The 20131-nt window shown below is 48.9% G+C and overlaps 1 protein-coding gene across 10 annotated transcripts in view; it reads right to left on the reverse strand.

Annotated features, from left to right (window-relative positions):
* EXD3 (exonuclease 3'-5' domain containing 3) overlaps window positions 1-20131 on the reverse strand; it is a 176371-nt gene that overhangs the window by 139177 nt on the left and 17063 nt on the right. For all 10 annotated transcript variants that reach the window (XR_011905549.1, XR_011905548.1, XM_072352860.1 and 7 more), the window contains exon 3: window positions 2502-2615. Coding sequence is in view for 8 of the 10 variants with exons in the window: in XM_072352860.1 (XP_072208961.1) it covers window positions 2502-2538 (37 nt within the window). In the remaining 2 variants the exon portion in view is untranslated. The remainder of the gene's footprint in view (window positions 1-2501; window positions 2616-20131) is intronic.

Raw genomic sequence — 20131 nt, forward strand, 5'->3', positions numbered from 1 at the left:
AAAACTGAACCTCAAACGTTGGAACTTTGCTTCCCAATCACAAATCACCCAGATTCAGTTCAGAGCCCTTTGCTGGAGACAGGCAAGGAACTGTATTCAGATGAGGTGATTCATTTAAAGGTGAGGCTTCCGCCTTATTTATTTCCTCCTGCAAAGCATCACAGACTGACTTTGCCTCATCACTGCCCTACCCTGGAGACCTGACAGAAATCTCTGCCCCCATAATGCCAGACAACACTCACTTCCTTCCCCTGCAGCCAGACACATCACCAGGGGTGTAGTGGAACAGGGAGCATCCCTGCTCACCTCCTTGGCTTCAGTCTGCCAACCCAGGAGCTTCTTTATCAAACATCAGCCCTTTTTTTTCTTTTTCCTTCGTTAATCTTAATCTAAAGGAGAATTTTGATTATTGTGATACTTCACCAGGAAGGGAAGAAAACCCCCAGCAGCCCGATGACAGACAAAGCTGTACAGATCAATCCGGGCTGCACGTGAACTCCAGCGGTTTGCACTCAGGTTGCCTCCAAAGTGTTTATGTGAGATGAGTGTTTTTTGCCCTGCGCTGCTGTGATTGTTTGGCTGGGCCGGGTGATGGATGGCGGAGAAGGTTGTGTCTGGAAATGTGCTCTGAAGTCGACAGGAAGCTGGGGAGGCCCTTGCCAGCACTTCCTTCCTGCATACAAGGGGAGGACAGAATGGGAAAAGCCTTGGCTGTCTCCTACCCTGAGAAAAGCGCTACCCTTCCAGCTGGATTACAGTAAAAATACTTTAATCTTTCACAAGATTATAATATCCTTCCTCTCTAACTATAGCTACAATGCTAGCAAGGCTCAGATAATGAAATGAATTGACAATGGAAAAAGTAGGTGGCTACAGAAGCCTGGTGCTGGAAGCTGAGCACACCGACCCAAATGTGAAGATCCCCATCCTCAGCCAAGACACAAACCATCAGTGGATCAGTGATCAGTGGATCAGACCTGTGTAACCCAGAACTTGGACTGCAAGGTACTGAGCACTACAGGAGGCGTAAAATACTCTCAAGTAGCAGGCTGGCAGCGTGTGCTTACTGACAGCTTCGTCCTAGTGCCTGTTTCTACCAAAATCATGTTGCAATACACAGTCTATGAATATTTTGACCGGATGACCCACACCTCACTCATGAGCACCCAGGAAGGTTTGTGTTATGGAGTCATCCACAGAAGGCCTTTTTCCAAAGACCCTGCCTTGAGTTCTTCTGTGGATGACTCATGAATGTGCGTGGCATCCTGATGTGCAATCGGCATCTGTTCACAGCAATAAAAGCACAGGCAGAGTTCAAAAGAAGAGAGATTCTCGTCCCCATGGCCAGCCAAGTGCAGAAAGGAACCATGAAAGATCCCCTTGTCTTCCAAGCTACCAAAAGAATTGTTCAAAATATTTCCACCCTTGAATTCTCAGATTCAGCTCTACAGACAAGATCTTTAGTGTTCAGCATCCCAAACTCGACAATGTGCTCTGCCTACACACATATGGATAGTGACAGCAAAACAGCGTGGCAGAAGGGTGGCAACCAAGAGGACGGCTCTCCTTGCTGTACCACTAAGGGGATATTCTAACAATCCATTCAGGTAGATACAGTCTGGGTGGGTTTGCTTGGGCAAGTCTAAAAAAAGGAGGAGGAAGAAACAGAATCACAGAATCACACAGACCCTCTTGGCTAAGAAAAAAAGAAAGAAAGAAAAAGGCCCCCACAGTTGTGAGCAGACAGCTCCCATAGCAGCCTCTACTCTGAAAAAGGAATCAGACAAAAAGACCTCACCCATTAACAAAGAATGGGGAACAATGGAAACTGTCAAAAAATAGCCCTCACATCAGAAACAAGAATGCCCCTTCACACATCCAAAACAGCGCACAGCTGAGCCTGGAAGGCTGTCAGGCACAGCTTCTGGATTACTCGGGCAGTTCTCCTTTGCAGAAACTGCCAGAAGAACCAGATGATACTGAATTCCAGTACCCAGAGATGGGGATGGAAGAAGAGAGGAAACGTTTGGCACGAGTGAACCAGAGTAATAATGGATTCCTGTCCGTGCAGTCTCTGCACCAAGGACCCCGACACCAAACCTTTGTGGGACACAACAACAGATGAGTGTGCATCTTCCCTGGGTCTTACTTTATAAAGCAATTCATGAGAAACCTGAATTATAGATATCATCTGAATGAGCTGTGTAACACAGTGATAAAAATGGCACACACTTCTGAATTTGTGGGAAGTTACTGAAGCAATTGTTACAAACACTGTCAACCTGGAACACGAGTCCAAGAACACTGATATCTACCTGAGCACCCACGAAACCTCAACAACCTGATCACCTTCATGGCATGCAATGTGGCACTAAATTCAAAGCTTTTGCTCTGCTTGTGACTCAGCATTCTCCTCCAATAGCACCAAGCAAAATAAATGGGAAAGAAATGATGCTGAATGACAAAGGACAGGTAAATGTCGAGAGAAGCACCAAACTCACCAGCAGGCCGATCACTTGAGTTGCTCTCTTGACTCATCCTCCCAGAGTTGGCACCAAATTAGGATGCTGAGATTAATGGCCTACAGCTCGGCGTTGGTGGCCCAAGATCTTGCTCTGAAAAGAAGAAGGCAGCGTTATGATCAAACTGTAGGAGCTCAGTGCCATGTGGTGGAGGAAATATCACGTGTATGATGCATAGACTCTGTATGGAATCAAGGTAGTGGACAAACTATGTGAGTCCATGACTGCTCATAGAAACCATAGCTCCCTGCCTGGAGCTGAAAGAAGCGAGAAGGGAATTGGTAAAGTCAACTAAAAAACGGTGAACACCGGCATGTGAAACCTCATGGAAGTAATTACATAGAGTTAAAACTACATCTGGTTCCTGGAATAGCGCAAGATTGGACTTCAGTTTTCAGTTGCACCAACAGGAGTCTTTATCACTGTTTACTTGATCGAGACAACCGAAAAGCAGACCTAAATGACCTCCAAAGTGGACTGTGAACATGAGTGCATGTTTTTGCCACAGTCAAACAGCTCCTCCTCTTTGTTTGCTTGCCCTTCCACTCATCACATCTTGACTGTGGTTGAGTTGGGAACAGAACCCATGTCTCCCAAATCCCAATCCAGTGCCTTAACCACAACATCCTTCCTGCTGAATCACACTGCAGAATTGTTTATCAGGAAGGAAATTCCCCCTTGGGAGTCCTCACTCTGAGTGTGCTGGTGGAACACAAGTGCTTAGAAAAATACACATGTACCAGGAATAACAACAAGTGATTCAAGTCACTGTACAGCAGGCTAAAGGTACACCAGCATTTTGGGTTTTGTTGTTAGCAGCAGTGTGAGGAAGGCACCATCTAGCAGGACATTACACAGAGCCAGCAGTGCGTCCAGATGTCCTTAGAGTAACAGCCCCCTGCTCTCCAAAAGGTGACACGTAACTTCACAAACATCCATCCCACTCTGAATGTTACGTATATGGCATTCTGAGGGGGGAAATCCAAAGGTTACCAGGCACTGCGAAGGTCTCTTTTTGTAGCATTACACACTAAGCTGCTAAGTGCAAGCAGCTGTACAGTGAGATCTTAGGGTCAGAATTAACCTCAGCATCTTGTAACAGCAAAGGGCCTCCTCTTTCTGTAGGGTTTTCAGCCAGAAGTAAATGTACGGTGGAAGCAGATAGCAGAAGTGGAGCACATACTTTTTAACCTAAGCATAGCTTTCCCCATCAGCCTCCTAGAAAACAGAAGGGTTGCAGTTCGTCTGCAGTCCGTCACAGTGCACAACGCCCTGATACAGCAACTTCAAGCTCCAGGATTCTGAAGAATTTGAAGCCTCACCAAAGCAAGCAGGAGGTTTCAGTTCCGCTTGGCCATGGAAAACAATGTGAAAGTGCGAAGTGAGAGTAACTGAAAGTGTTAGAAACAAAGAGGACAGCGACCAGGAAGTGATGTTTATTTGTATTCTCCATGCTGGGATTGCTAAGCCTACCTCACATTCTTGCAACCTGGCTTTTATTGCTTTATTGTTATGCAATGTACAAGCACACACAGCCAAAGACACCAGCATCCAGGATTCCTTTCTAGAAAGCGAATGAATCAGGAGTAGCGGTAATGCTAGCCCCAGAAGCCCTTCTGAAAGCCTGATCCCAAGTCCATCGGGGTCTTTTAACCGGCTTTTACAGACACTGGATCTTGTGCTAAATCCATCCCCGCAGTCCTGCAGCCAGACTTGGGTTTCCGGCTTCCACTGGTCACAAATTCAATCTCTTCCCAGCACGGAGCCCCACACTGGTAACCTGCAGCACCCAAATCTCTGGGGCTGCTGGAGCGGGTCAGAGGAAGCCATGAGAACACCCAGAGGCTGCTGCAAAGACAGGCTGAGGAGCTGGGAGTGTTCAGCCTGGAGAAGGCTGCGGGGAGAGCTCATTGCAGCATCCCAGTACTTAGAGGAGCTCATAAACAGCAGGAAGGATGACTTTTTACACAGCCTGATAGTGACAGGATGGGGAGGACGATTTTAAACCAAAAGAAGGGAAGTTTAGGTTAGATGTGAGGGGGAAATCCTTTCCTCAGAGGGCAGTGAGGCCCCGGCGCTGCTGCCCAGAGCTGTAGGTGCATCCCTGGAGGTGCCCCAGGCCGTGGATGGGCCCTGGGCAGCCTGAGCTGGGGGCAGGGATGGGGCAGGGGGCTGTGAGGGCCCTTCAACCTAACTGATCTGTGATTCTGAGATTACAGCCAGGAGATACCGGGGGTGGGCAGAGATAACCTAACAGAACTTCCTGCAATGAGATGAAGCCTCCTTTGCAAAGGAAAGGAAAATAATAATAATAAAATCACAGCAAAAACTTGAGTTCCTGAAAGCATGGAAGACCTTTAAACGTGATGCTTCAGTGCCTCCTGCCTCCAGACTCTCCCACTTGAGGTACACGGTGACTCCCAAGGCATGTGTGAGTCAGAGGAAGGAGCCCAGGCACCCACACAGCGCTCCTGCCGCTGCCTGCCCCACGCAGATCCGTGCCCAGGCATCTCCCTGTCGGAGCATTTGGTGAGAATAACGCTCGTCCTTTATTCCCGTAGATCTGAACACTCAGGACTATTGATGACAAAGTAAATACGTGATTCTGAAGAATTCCTGCAGCCTCCAAAACTACCTGCGGGGCAGTTTGCTACATGGCCTCCTAGAAGTGAACTGCACCGAGAGGAAGAAATCTGCTCACAGCCGGCCCTGCACCGTATCTGCTCTGGAAATGTCCCGCTGTAAACAAGCAGCACAACCCGAAGAATCGCTGAACGCCGGGGCAGCGCTGCGGCGCTCTCCCTGGAGCCCGGGGCAGCTCATTCCGCAGCGCGGTGCACGAAGGATGCCGGCTCTGGCCTTCAAGGTGCTGCATCGCACAGCCGCGGCTCCTCTCGGCCGGAGCAGCGCAGCTCTGTTTGCTGGACTCGGGCACCCCCTGCTGACAAACCACAGCCGAGCGGCTCATCCCAGCACTCATAACGGAGATGGCTGCAGTAGGAGCATGTAACTCCTCCTTACTAGAAGGCACGGTGTAAACGTACCGTAAATATTTACAATTCAGTAACTCGAGTGCTCCCTCCCATCCCTCCCCCCCTCTGTAATCTTACTGTACTGTCTTATTTCCAATCAGAGAACCACCTCATGCTAACAGCATAAGCAGAACAGCTCTGCAGACTCAATACGTGACTTCACCGCTTCCCAAAACAGAGCTGGAGCAGTTTCATTTTGACTTCTTCAGGCTCTTTGTCTGCTTCCCAGCAGTTTGATGTCAAGTTTCGGCACCACGATTAAGCAATGAAGCCAGCACTATTAACATCTGTCCAGCACTCTGTGACAGAGAGCATGTGAGTGTTTTCTCCTGGACTGCAGAGGAAGCCTCACTATCCTGCACAAACCTGTTACCTCTGTTAACGTGTGAGCCATCCTCCCGACTCCGACATTTCCAAAGGGCTCTGACTGAGGGGCTCTGCTGAGCGTGGCTGTGGCAGCTGAGGTTGCCCCTCGCACCAGCTGTGAGCCCACCTTCCCCTGCCAGCAGAGGCTGCCTGGGAGCACAGCTGGCCTGAGCCTGCGCAGCACATGGCTCTGCTTTCCGTTTTGGCACATTAATGTGAGCAGTGGGTGAAAGTATTTGTGCGAAACTGCTGTGCTCTGAGATAGAGAAACTGAGATAGAAGGACATGTTCCTTCTGCAGCACTAATAAACAGTGGGGGACAGTCATGTCCTAAATCGTTGCAGCTGTTTGGCCAGCAGACATGAGTCAGAACGCTAACATGGATCATCAATGCATGCAGGAGCACGATCTGAACTTTTACCTTCTGCTGAACGCTTCACTTTGGGGGTCAATCCCAAGGGACCACACAAGAGAGACTTCAGCCATATCTGCACAGCAGAGTTTTGGAAGCACACATTGGTTGAGCTTGCAGTAGAAATCATCACTTCCCAACTCACAGATGCTCCAGCAAACTTCCAGACAAAACGGATGCAATTTGAGGCATGGTGTCCTTTAGGGAAGGAGGGAGGGAGGTTTGTTTCTGACAAAACAGAGTTGAAGCTTTGCTTCTCCTGGGGCCTTTGCCCTAATGGCTGTAGCTACAGACACAACACTAAACACATAAGCCTTTACTGGATGAATGCATAATCTCACCAATCCAGTACATCTTCTCCATCTTGATCTGCTTCCCTTGCTAATCTCCCTTTCTGTTCAATTCAGAGGAGCTTAAGCTATTCCATGCTGATTTCTTTTTGATAATATTCACTCCAGACCAGGTCCAAACACCACAATAATCCAAGGATTTCCTCTCAAATTAACATTTCCTCTGTTATCGCTGTCATGAGCAAATCCCTCAGATCCCAACCATCTGCAGCTCCGCATCTTCCCTCCTGGACTGTTCTCACCACTCAGCAAATGGGTCTCACAGTTTTAGGAGAAACAGAGTACTCAGCTTAAAGGCTCAGAGCAGTCCCAGCAGTGCTGTGCACAACGCTGCATGTGGTCGCTGTGAGACCGGCTGCTCAGACCAAGAGATGCCGGTGTGATAGAAAAATCTCCACCGCTGCCTACAGAATTGGAGCCAAATGTCGTATTAGCCAGGTCTGGGGTTGTTAGATATCCATACGCAGTGTTATTAACCTGAAAGGCATGTGTTTTTCTCAGTATGATTTATTAGCTGTACTTACAGTTGCAATAATGACAGTCTAATTTTTCACCAAGCACTACAGTTTATGCATAGTTTTAACCACCTTTTGAAAGACCTTTAAGTAATGACGAATCAACTCATAAAACAATAAAAAAGTTAGAACCGACATATTATTCTCCTTTAGGCATAGGCAGGAATATCTGATTTATGTCTGCCAAATGATTTGGCGTCTGAACAACTGGCAGCAAACTCAAAGTTAAATACCAAAGCTGTGGGCAACCGCTGGAGAGATCAGGATTCTTTCCCTCTTCATTTCTACACGAGATGTCTGCTCGGGGCTGAGAGAATCTAATTCACTTGTTCACAGGGCAGCGAGTTTGATACTTCATGCAAGTGTGACTACCCCGCTTTGCCATGAAGGGTCTCTTGTGAAGCTTTATGTAAACACAAGTCCACACTTGATCAAAGTAACCACTGGAGAGATCCCACCCTGCGCAGCTCGCCTGCAAAGCTCTCCACTCTGCGGGTGTGCAGATGCCTACCAGAAACTGCAGGGACTGAAAAGCAAGCAAAAAGGGAACCCTGACTTCTCTGGTCTCACTAATTCAGCTGGCAGGCACTGTGGAGGCGATGCTCACGTGGCTGGTTAAAGGAGCAGGATGCTACACGCTCATTCCAGAATCCTCAGAACTGATATGTGAGAGAGCAGCACCTCCATGTCCTTCCCTACCTCCAGGGAGGCACCTGAATGGGACCAGCCCTGCGCATCAACCAAAGGATGTCTGATAACAAAAGTGTTGGGTGCTTTGGCCAACGTTTGCCATATGCTGCTGTGCCACATCTGCTTGCCTTTAAACTGTCCACATTGCATCCCTTTCTTACACGCTCTTAATGCTTCTTAGGAGTTTATATAGATGGTCCCAAATATCTCTTCCTCCATCAGTCCGCCCAGTGGCCTCCCACACTGGGAAACCGGTCATGATGCTATTTAACTATTTTTCCTGACTGCTTCAAAAGTGGATGGGGGGCTGTCATGCATTAGCTTAGAGACAAACTGCTCTTGGTCTGCACCTCAGTGGAAAAGTAGCAAGTGAGGCACCAGCCCTGGGCTGCACAGAGTTCTGTGAGCGCTGCTGTGTGTGCTGCTGTGCTCAGCATCAAGCACTGAGGGGTCCCTGGAAGCAAGGCAGTGCTCGCCTCCTGAAAGGCTCTTCTAAGCACCAGGCTGCATCCATGGCCACGCATATTAATTAAGCCTCAGAAAGGCTGTGAGAGCTCATGCACGGAGGGCTGGGGCACACTTGCAGCCCAGCCATTTTGAGACAGGAGCACTGAGAAAACAACCACGGTGCGAGCCTGCAGGGTGCCCTACCTACACTTCTATTGGCGTTTGCAGCTCTGTTGTGGCTTTGCCCCTCTGCAACATGGACGCATCGTCTATCCCGGCCCAGAGGAGGAAGGACGCTGACACTCAGCACAGCCTCCCCAGTTGTCACCCTGAGCAGACATTTGTTTCTCAGATGGCACAAACTCGATCTAATATGCTCACAGAAAGCAGCCCTGAGATTTGGAACAGAGCTCCTGGAGACCCGCAGAGCTCCCCCAGGAGGAAGGGTGAGCTCGGAGGATGCGCCTGCTGTACTAAACAGGCAGATGCCTTCAGAGCGCTGCATGCTCAGTCATCTCTTTATCAAACCCTTAACTAATTAAACAATCCTCTCGTCAAGGAGGACAGTCATTGTCTGTGCGGCCGATGCCCCGTAAACACAATGGGATGATCCGCCTTTCTCCTTTTTGCTCCCCCAGCGGGGGGATGCGCTGCCCGCTGCCGGGAAGCTCCGCTCATCTGTCATCCCGCCCCGCTCACAGCGCTGCACGCAGCATCCGAAGCCACGCTGCACGCAGCGACGCCTCGCACGCAGCCACAACCAATCTGATGAGTCCCCGGGCCTCCGAAGGGCCGAGCGAACAATTAGCAGGGAGGCAGAAGCCATTCCTGGATAGAATGGACAATTACAGCCGCATCGATCCACAATCTGCAAAAGATGCTAAACTGAAAGCATTTCCAGCAGCCCCTTTTGACTTCGGCACCAAGGCAGAAAGCGCTTGCAAACGATACAGCTTTTATCAGATGGCATCAGGCTCCTCGCACATCTGCGCAGTGCCGGCCGCAGAAGCTGCTGGCTGTCCGTTACTGCTGGGGTAAGCTGTGATGTCGGGCAGCAGAGGGGACAGCCCGTCTCAGCGTCACCCCGTGCGCACACACCGCCGTTATCGGACAAGAGCACGAGGCCAAATGCTTTGTCATGCACCACAGTCGGGCATTTTACAGCGCTGACCGCTCCGCTTTCTCTTCCTCTGCTCTCCGAGTAGCAAAGCACTCGGATTTCCACACACATACTGAGTAAGAATGAAGCCCTTCTGGAAAAATAGAAAACAAAACTAAACCAACGAGACACCGATTTCCTCCTCTAAGTGTAAAGATGGATCCATGGATCCATGCAAATCTTTCTTAAAAAAGAGGAGTGCTTCTGCAAGCTGCACCGCAGCAATCACACCTCCCAGAAACAAGTACCTGCTTTTCCTGACCTACATTTTCGGGCTGGCAGGGAATCAAAGCACTCGTCAAATTACAACAGATTTTGAACAGACTTGCATGCGCCCTCCAATCTCAGCTATTAAATCTGTTCGGGCCCCATCCGTTTGTTTCTGTAAGGAGGAAGGTACCTCTGTTTGAAATTGCACATGCTCAGCGTTACACAGTGCAAAGCAATGGGCTTTTTGTTCTAATGCTGAAGAAAAGAATTGGTTTTCCATAGAATTCGGTTCAGTTAGAGACATTTTCCTCCCCTTGAACTGCTGTGTGCTGTCTGCTCTATTTGTAATAAAAGCTGCATGCTTAAACAGCCACAGCCACAAACAGAAAACCAGCCCAGCTTTGTCCTGGAGGCCTCAGGAATGAAAGCCCTCCCCAGTTCATTGCAGCCCGTGTGGGTCCTGCATGTGCATAAATGAGCAGCCGCCAACAAAAGGTATTTTCTTAGCTGGATCCCCCCACAGCTGACAAGCAGAACTCAGCACAGCATCAGCGCAAGGGGAGCATTTCCTGCCAGCCCCGAGACCCCCTGGCTGGGGGAAGGGATCTTCTGATCCCAGGAAACAGAGGGATGGGAAGGAGCGGAGCATCACAGCCAGCATTGGGGAGCAATCAATCAGTGCAGATCTCCCCACGCTGGCCGTGCAGCACATAGTGGAGCACACTCTCCATCTTTGCTCCCCGCAGTTTTATTTGAGCCCAAAGCCACGAACCACTCCGCCCTGCTTTTGCCACTGTCTGGTTTACCATAAGTTTGCATAAGCTGTGTGTGAAGGGAATGCATTTTAAGTCTCCTTTCTTTTTGTGCCCATTTTCAGATCTCTGCAGTTTCACAATGTCCATATTTCACTAAAATTAAAATTGCCGCATTGCAAAACACATCCGAGAGCAGAAGTTTTAATTAAGCTTTCTTTTAAAAAGTGTTTTTCACAATCACAGCAGAAATTCTTGAAAAATGCTCCTCCCTCAGGCCAAGTGGAACGTGCTGCAATACACTGTGAGTGCAGCCCCTGCTCTGGTGAGCGGATTTCCCACCCCTCCGAATCCGTGCAAATCAGAAAGCACTGAAAACAGGTATGCTAACAGGAGGACCTGCCTGCTGCTATCTTTACTAACCAGACAGGGCTGAACAGCTCACGGTACCCTGCTCAATTCCAGCCTCTGACCGACATAAAGCATGGAGAGCCAGACAGCCATTAGCAGGAACCTGCACAGCCCTCTGCTCTGGGAACTGCTGCTTTTGCTTACCTTTTTGACTTATACCTCATAACTGCAAAAGTAATAAGAGTCTAATGAAAAGTGGGACATGATTCACTTGTTTTCCCTTCAGGAGGCTGAGCATGTTTTCAACAGGAGTGTTACTGATTAAAAGGAGAGGTGATGGTTTTAAAAAGCCAGAACACAAACCTGTTCCCAAACGTGCATGTTCTAAAATGAGACACTGGTTCCTATAGTTTATAACTTCAAAAGTCTTCACTGCCATCAGGTACCTTATTTTTTTTCCTAATTTACATCCATATATTTTACTTGACACTGCATCATTCACATCCAACCCACTTGTCTGGTAACTGCAACGAGATCTTGTGCCAACCCTTGGGTGATTTCCCTTCTTCCTGCTCCACACCAATCACTGAGATGCACTGCATGGATGTAAAGCATAAGACTGTAATCGGGTTAAAGACTGACTTAGAACTGACAAACTAAATGCAAACTCGGGTGCACAGAACATTACGAATACCCATCTATATAGCTCTCCTTGTAGAAAGAGCTGCAAATCCAGCCCAGTATGTTAGACAAACCGAAGAACACACACAGTAGGTATTAGCATTAGGCTGACTACTGAGTCAGAAAGTTAACATGTTCTGAGCTCCAGCGTATTCCACATAATTTGTGGGCAACCAAAAGTGCTTTACATCGCCTTCCTTCACACTCAGAACAGTGCAGATAGCACAGCACTCTTAGAACCTACTGTGTAACAACATGCAGGAAGGCTCTGATCTGAAACTCAATCCCTCAGTACAATACGGTCACTGAGAGGAGAAACATTAAACCAGAGCTCTTAAATTGGCATTTAAATTAGGAAATTAGTTCTACAAACACAAAACATTTGAGCCGTCCGTTTGTTACGGATAACACAGCAGGGCCGCCAATTGCAAAAGCCATGGACTCCAATTTGGCAGCGCTCACTTTCCAATGTTACATCAAAACCCTGACTCCATCACACGGGAATTTAACTCCTCGAGGCACAAAACAGAAACACCAGCTACAAATTACACGGGGACAGTTTTCATGCTTTGTTCATTGAAGGACATTCAGTTACTGCCTCACGGCTGCGTTGCACAATCCAAGTGTTAAAGATGTGGATTGCAGAGGGCAGCTTCTCTGCACAGTGTGGCTTTGCCCTTCCTCCTCTTCCTGTACGCTAAAGGACGGGGTACCAACAGTGTCCTTCTGCTGCCAGCATTTCCCCCCTGGCAAAACAATCACCTGGTGCTTTTGGGGGAGCGCGGGGTCCAGTCTCCCAAATACAGAATATTCTTGCTGATAAGCAATTCAGAAAGTGACCCACTGACGAGGAACGTCCCACAGAAAGCACAAGCAAGATAAGCTGTTCCACCCGGCCGCAAAATCGCTTCCTCACAGTCACACCCTCCTCACATGAAAGCAGGAATCTTTCTAAGCTCGCACTGAACAGTCCCAGTGGAAGGTCACAAACATGAGCAGTGGGTAATTAAAACAACAATTGGGCTTAGTGAGACAAAAGTTAAAAGTGAACTGCTCTTCATTTTTTCCCCCACGCTGCCCAAGCCTCAGTAAGAACATGTTTTGGACGAAGAGAAATTGAAATGACACGATTCCAACGATCTGCTGTTCACCCCAGGGCTCCTCCTGCCTTCCAGTCCTGCGGGATTCACCACAGAGCACAGGGATTTCTGGGATGAAGGACAACAGAATGCAGCGGACACGCTGAAAAGGTATTGGGGAACCATCCGTGTTCTTACCCTGCTGGGAGATGAACCATCCCAAACCCAACAGGAATGAGAAACCAACACCAACAAGGAAATCAGTTTTTGCAGCAGCTAATGGAGTTTTTGCAACAGTTGTAGCAGCCTTAAATCTAAAAGGCAGTCTGAAGGATTGTTCTCAATGTCCTCAGCTGCAATGTATCTGCTTCTGTACAAGACCTCTATGGAAGAAACAAAACTAGCAGCTGGGGCTCTGTAGGAATGCAGCTCGTCCTGCAGGGCTGCATGGCTGCCCCTCCGGCTGCGGGCGCCTGGCAGACAAGAGCATGCGTAACTGTGTGCTGCGGAGCACATCCCTCCTCACTGCTGTGAAAAGCAACAGTTCTCTGGGAAAAAAAAGGCAGTATGTGGTCACGTAATTAAAGACTGTCATAATTCACACCCACATTGCGGTAGGTTGGTGTTGCGCAGGCATCCTTAACTCTGGCATTTCCTCATTTTAGGCTACTTGTATTCGAAATGTAAGTCATGTTTTTACCACACCGCACCATAAATTAAGTGCGCAGAAAAAGCAATGTCTGTAGAAAATAATTCTTCAGCAGGAAAACCCATCCAGCTCCCCTGCAGCCGCCAGCCCCGGCTGCTCACAGCACTGCCGGCCCACAGCAGACCTGCCCTGCAGCGAGCGGAGCACACGAGCCACGCAAAGCACCGCACGCTCAGACATGGCAGAGGGGGCTGAGATGAAAGAGCAGCAACTGGAACGTCAGTGAGCTCAGAGGGGCCGCGGGCTGACACGGCCAGGCCACACACGTCATGCTCGAGCACAACCTTCTGCTTTTTCGTTCTTACGCCAAACAAACAAACCAAAGGATCCCAACGCCGCGAGCGGCAGCAGTGAGGAGGGAACGCCGCTCCTCCGCACGGGTCGCGATGGGGCGGAGCAAAGCGGTTGCCGGGGGAACAGGCAGGAAAGGTGGAAAATGGCCCGGATAAGGAGCATCGCCACCGGCCTGTGCCAGCCTGGGGGCACGGAGCCGCGAGGAGAGACTCGGGCCGTACCCGAGGGTCCGGGCTGAGCAGCCGGAGGGGCCGGGCGGGGTGTGGGCGGGCAGGGCGGCAGGGGAGGATGGAGCCGTGGGGACGGAGCCGACTTCCCGGCCGCAGGAGCTGCTCGTGTAGCGACCTTCACACTGAGCTCCTTCTTTCTAGGAATGCAGGGCGAGCTGCTCTCCCGGTTCCCACGGGCCGCCCCGCACCGCGGCGCACTCAGCAGCATCATCTGCTCCTGCAACCCGTCAGCTGCGGCTGGAAGGAACACACCAGGAGCTAAAGCGAGTTTCCGAGAATGGAACCAGCTGGTACAGAAACAAAAGCCAAATATTCTCCTGGCTGCTGGATGCTTTATTATTATTATTATTATTATTTGAATTTAGCTTAAAACAAAATGAAAAGAATCTGCTTGGAACCCAAATAGTCTCTAGCTGAAAATGTGGTGTCTAGCCTGAAAAACAGAGGCTTCTGGACACAGTGCCAACAAGCGCAGGATTCCCATGGACCTGGTGTTTCTCAAGCCCTTATTGTGGTTCAACTTAGGCAAGTGGTTTTAGGATTCCCAGTTTAAAATCCACAGCGCACATCTGCGATTCATTTTAGTTTCTTATTTTATTTCTTACTTCTTCAACCAACTCCAAATCGTTTTACGAGCTCTCGCAATCCGGTACTAATCAGTTACTCATGCTGCAGGAGTTCCCGCTTCCTCAGAAGGGCTCCCTTTGCACAAGAAGCCAAGCTGTGCATTTCATCAGCTGCATTTCAGCAGAAACAACAGTAACGACCTGCTGAACAGGACTGCCTGGCAGAGCTCAGGGACTGCAGGACGTGAAAAACTTCTGCCCCAACCTACAGCACAAACAACTTTCTGCTCCTTCCTTCTTCCATCTCTGAATTAAATCAAACACGACTTCTCCACTAGCAACATCCTGGCCTATTTCTGACTCAGGGATTTGAGCGAGTGGCTCCAGGTTAAGAAGGCAAAAATTTTTCATCCATCCATAAGGAAGAAATTCCTGCACGAGAAACACGACGGGGTTAGAACTTCATGTAGGAGCGTGCCAAGAATTTGACTTTCAGTATCTGCCCTCTGAACAGCTAATCTGCCAGGAGAAGTGCTGAGAAGACACGCCAAGTAGGGCAGTTATTCTCAGAAGCAGTTTTGAGTTGGTTAGAAATGCTAACACAGGATAGAGCCTGCCTCCTCACTGCTCCTCTTGCTTGAAACACAGCTCGTCTGAAGGAGACTCCATCTTCCTCAGCAGCAAACAGCGAGGCACCCTGTGGGCAGAAGCATGGCTACACATTCTGTTGCAGCAGCAAATCCCACTCAAGATGCAGCTAATTAGAAACAGGTGGTTGAAGCAGACATGTCCTCTTCTTCACTACAATGCCAATGAAAGCTGTAGGTACAGGGTAATCATTGCTCTTGGCTTCCTCAGCAAGGTTCATTACACTAGCAATACAGAGATGCAGTCAGAGGAGAATAACACACTTTCCAGGAGTCCATCACCGTGACACAGAAACCCACACAGCTCAGACAAGGAACCAGAAGCAGGCCCCTACCCCCTGAAGAACTCCACTGTTAGACCGTACTTGGCCACAAGGAAAACAAAGACCAACAGTGATGCTGGTTTTGCCTTGCTGAGTTTTTCTTCGACAGAACGCTATTATTATTAAGAATCTTTAAAAAGCATCAGTTGGAAGCTGCTGTTCCTCTTATACAGCTCATGTGACAAGTACAACTTCATTAGGGCATCTATTATTGCTGTATTTGTTCACTTCCCAATCACAGATCTGGCTTTGATGAGGAGATTCATCAGCCCAGCTGGTAGATAAAGCTCCTTTCCTCAGGGCTGAACCACTGATTGCCTCTTTCAAGCTTCCAAAGAGACCACAGGAATGATTCAGCTGAGGTCCTTTCACACAGAGAGCAGACAGAGCTCTGCTGCTTCTTGGTGAGGGACCTCTGAGGGAAGGCACTGTGCAGTTCTCCCCATGGGAATGGCTACACAGCAGATAGAGGACAGATCTCTCCTCGTTATCCTACAGCTCGGGCACAGCGTAACAATGAGCTGATAGCGCTTCCTGGCTTCCAGGCTTTGAAGGACGGGCGCTGGGGAAACATTCCTCTGATTTCCTGTTTGAACAATGCAATCCTCACTGTCTGGATCTCGCAGTCAGGTCATGCTACGTCTGGGCCAGCTTTACTACATCTTTCCTGCTCAGTGTTTATGTTTTGCCTTTCACCCTCCACATGTTTTCTGTCCAGTGCTCCTGAAGGTAAGGCATGAGCATCAGCTATTGCACAATGCAACACCTCCAGGGAGCTTCAGTGTTCTCCAGATGGCTGGGTGCACAGGACTCCTCTGCCACCCCGACAATCTCAAATGCCGATTAATCCATGTCTAACTAAGCAGATATTGTTATTTACTCTAACTTCTTTAACTTCGCATGCTGGAAAAGATTGGAAAACTCCTGGCAGTGTGGTCATACTTAGTATACAAAATGTCACTCAATTTGCCTGGCAACACTGCTGCAATGATCCATTCTTGGTCAGCTGCATTTGTGATGACAGTAATGAACACTATGAAAATGTTTTGCTGTAGAAAGGAATCAGAGTGCAGAGCTGGACCGGCCCTTCAGAGCTCATCCAGTCCAGCCCTTAGGCTTTAAGGCAGAATCAACTGTAGTTCCTCCATTTTCAACAATACTTGTCTGATCCACTCTTAAAACCTTTCCAAATGGAGACTTGACAACTCACAAGGGACTGAATTCCAGCCTTCCATTATTTCTGTTCAAAACATACAGGAAAAACAGCTCACTGCTCTTCAGCTTTTGGATTGCTAACAAGCATTAGATCCTCCTGGTCCAAAGCGAATAGCTCGCCTCCCGCCTTGTCTCAAATCACATTTTCTGGACCTACCCATTCAGCTCTTCTCTCTAATTAGTGGCCCCCAGTTTTTCTCACAAGCAGCATCTCAGCTTGGGCCCTGTCCTCCAATCAGGGGCTTTACTGTGGCTCAGTGGTATAGCAAGGTTACTTCACCTCTCAAAATAACAGCCTGGGGCTGCTTCCTCCATGCAGCACAGAGAGTGCAGCAGAGCACCGTGTGGACCCAAACCCAAGGAGTTCACACAGCTGCTGCATTGCCACTTGCCTCCCAGCCTGAACCTACGGTAATTTCACCTTCACACCAAGCCTTCTGCTCACCAGCACTGACCCACAACTCTTTTTTAGGCCTTTTCTCCCACCTCCCAGCAATCATTTAACCCAGCACACCTCCACACCTACAGTAATTCCTCCCCAACTCTGCTTATCACCTCCATCCCTACAGCAGATTTCCAGTTCTAGAAGCCTTGTTCCCCTCTAACATGTCACACATTCACCTCCGTTTTCTAACCCCCAAACAACTACACCCACACTTAATAAACACAGTGTGACAAAGCGCAGTAATCCTGCATGCAGGCAGAGCAGGGAGGCACACACTCAACGACCGCATTCAACACGGGAGTGAAGACAGCTTTCAGAAACACCTCGGGAGCCTCGCTGGGCAGTCTGGACTATTTCTGTCATCCTGCGTGTTCTGCGAGCAGTGTTAAATTAACTTCTCGTGTAATTCAGAGCAAACGTAACTGCAATTATTCTGCCTAATAAGAGGTTCTCATGGTTCGTGCCAAATTCTGCCATGGTATTTTATCACATGATAGCATTTAGCAAGCTGCACATGATTAAATTCGGTTACGTCAGCAGAGCACAGAACAGCTCCATACAGCTGCCATCACAGCGCTATGTGGGCAATCCCTCCATCTGCCATCAACAGAAAGTGAAATAACTCCGATCCTTCAAGGTAATGTTTGCACTAAACAGCCATTCTCTCCAACAAAATAGTAGCAGAGTACTATGCTAAATAAAGCATGACTTAATGTCACGTTAATAAGGGGGTAAGGAATAGAAAGAGAAGAATAAGATTAAAGAAAAGTCAGGAGAAGCAGAAGCTGCAAGCCAGCAGCAAACGAGCTCCCAAGGGACCGCCGTGTGTAAAAGCATCACTGCTACAGTGGTTCTCTTTCCTTGCTAACTGGAATTAACTACATCAAATAATCATTAATAAAGGTCTCTTCTGCTGCCTGCGCTTCTACTGGACCCTGTGATAACGACAGGGCAGCACAAGCAGCCAGCTTACTAAAGATCCAGCAAGGAATGGGAGGATGTGGTCAGCAGTCCCAACAGTAAGAACACAACTGCACACAGCGAGGTGAATGCACCCAGAGCACAGCTCCACCGCCAAGACAAAACTCTGTCTCCTTCTGGAAGCACAGCAGCGCTCAGCAAGCACTGCAGCAAGCTGAGCAGCTGTTCCCCAAGCGGCCTTCCTCTAAAGAGAACATTATGTTCTATTCTGCACGAGCTCAGGGAAGCCAGGATTTCTGCCCTTGCTAAAACCACATACATGGAGCCCCTTTCCAGGCTGCGATGCTTCACGTATCCTGAAATGACTTCCCGGAGCATTCTTTGGAAACCCTTCTGTGAACACAACCGCCCAGCCAGGAGTGGACTGGATCTCATTCACAGACTGTTACTAAAAACTGTACCGACTCATTTTTCTGGCCCCTGAGGATGCTGCATGCAATTGGCTTTTTTCTTTAAGGATTTCACCCCAAGATCACTCCTACAAACTATTTCCAGACTTGGGAATAATTGCACATCTAACGCGCTTCCAAAAACATCATTAGATTATCGCTGTGCCCAGTGAGCAAAAAATGGACATGGTAGCAAAATACCCACAAAAACACGCTTACGAGCGGTAAGAAATTTGCAGTGTGACTGAAATGTGGTCAGAGATTCAGCTGTTACCCCTCCCTCACAGTTTACTCTCACCAACACTGACTGTTTGCATGTGAATTTGGGGATGTTCGTTCAAGCCTCAGCTCAGGATGTTGCTGCTGTGCACGTGTCAACTTCCACTTGTTTGACAGACGAGTCATGTAAGAAATGAGACGCATCCTACGTGTGTAAGGAAATAGCATTGCAAAGAGAGGGTTTCAGAACTGTACGGAGGCTTCAACACATCTTCTTCCTTGCAGCAGGAATTAGCAGAAGGTGGTATTACTGTTTTTGGAAAGGGGGGCTATGTGAAAGGCAAAACCAAAAAGCAGCTCCCGTTTTAAAGCAGCACTGAACGATGGCACTACTGAAAGCCGCAGTTACTTTCGTGGCCGGCTCGGTTCAGGAATGCGGTGGAGACCTCCCAGCCCTCGGCCAGGTGGGAGCAGCGCTTCCCCCGCACGGCGCTCACTGCTGCGCCCCATCTGCCGCCGCCGGGTGCCAGCAGCACATGGAGAACAATGGGCCGCGCTGGATGCTGAGGGCTCTGACGGTCTGGCACAGAAACAGTAAGGACTTGCATCACTCCTTTCAAACTGGGAACTTCAAAGTCACTTACATGACACGGGCTTTGTGTTTCCTTCCAAAGAAAAAGCATTTTCACCAAGCAGACATGCATTAGCTCTCCTGTGAGTGCAAACCCAGGGAGAACAAGCCGGGTTCAGCTTTCCTGTGCATCAGCCCAGGCTTGGAGGTTCCCAGCACGGAACAGGGACAAACCTTGCTCCCCCACGAGCACTGCACACCCCCCTCACACAGTGCAACTGCTGAGCACGAGCTCTCAGGTGGTGAGCATCCTCACCACACTCCACCCCGGTGCTCCCACAGCCCAAGCTGCCTTGGTCACCCTCTGTCCTTGCAGGACCTTTTCCAACAGCTCAACTCTCGCAGAGTACCAGCGTTTGGTTCCTATGTGCCACACGGCTTATGCAGACAATCTCAACTGTTAGCGCTCATTAAGAAAGGTGCATCTTGCGTAGCAGAAATAAAACTTACTAGTAAAATGAACATAAGGGGAAGCAGAGATGACTTGTGATCCTAGGTATGAGACAGCAGCATTTCAATAGCTCGGTGCTGTGGTTTGCCGCTGAGTTAAATCCATTCAGGATTTGTTTCTAAAGCGATGACAGAACCACAGCCAGGCTCAGAACACACCTTGCCGACGGGAGGATCTCATTTCCTTTTTCATGCGCATACAAAATTCAGGTTAAACGTCCAACAAGCTACAGAAAAGCTCACAGCCATCATTTATTCAGACGCCTTTGGGAAGATCCTGTAGTTTGGCTCCACTTTTCTTCCCTAATTCCAAACAACTGGTAAGTATGTTAAAAAACCGTGCGGATGATCCTTATTCAAATGTTTTGGCAGAAGTCAGTAAAAGCAAAGAACCCTGCGTAACCTCGGGCTTACAAAGCAAAACAGAGGGAGCTGGAGGGGAAAAAAAGAAAATGTAAACTAAATG

Source organism: Excalfactoria chinensis, chromosome 18, assembly GCF_039878825.1.
Source record: "Excalfactoria chinensis isolate bCotChi1 chromosome 18, bCotChi1.hap2, whole genome shotgun sequence".
NCBI classification, from domain to species: domain Eukaryota; kingdom Metazoa; phylum Chordata; class Aves; order Galliformes; family Phasianidae; genus Excalfactoria; species Excalfactoria chinensis.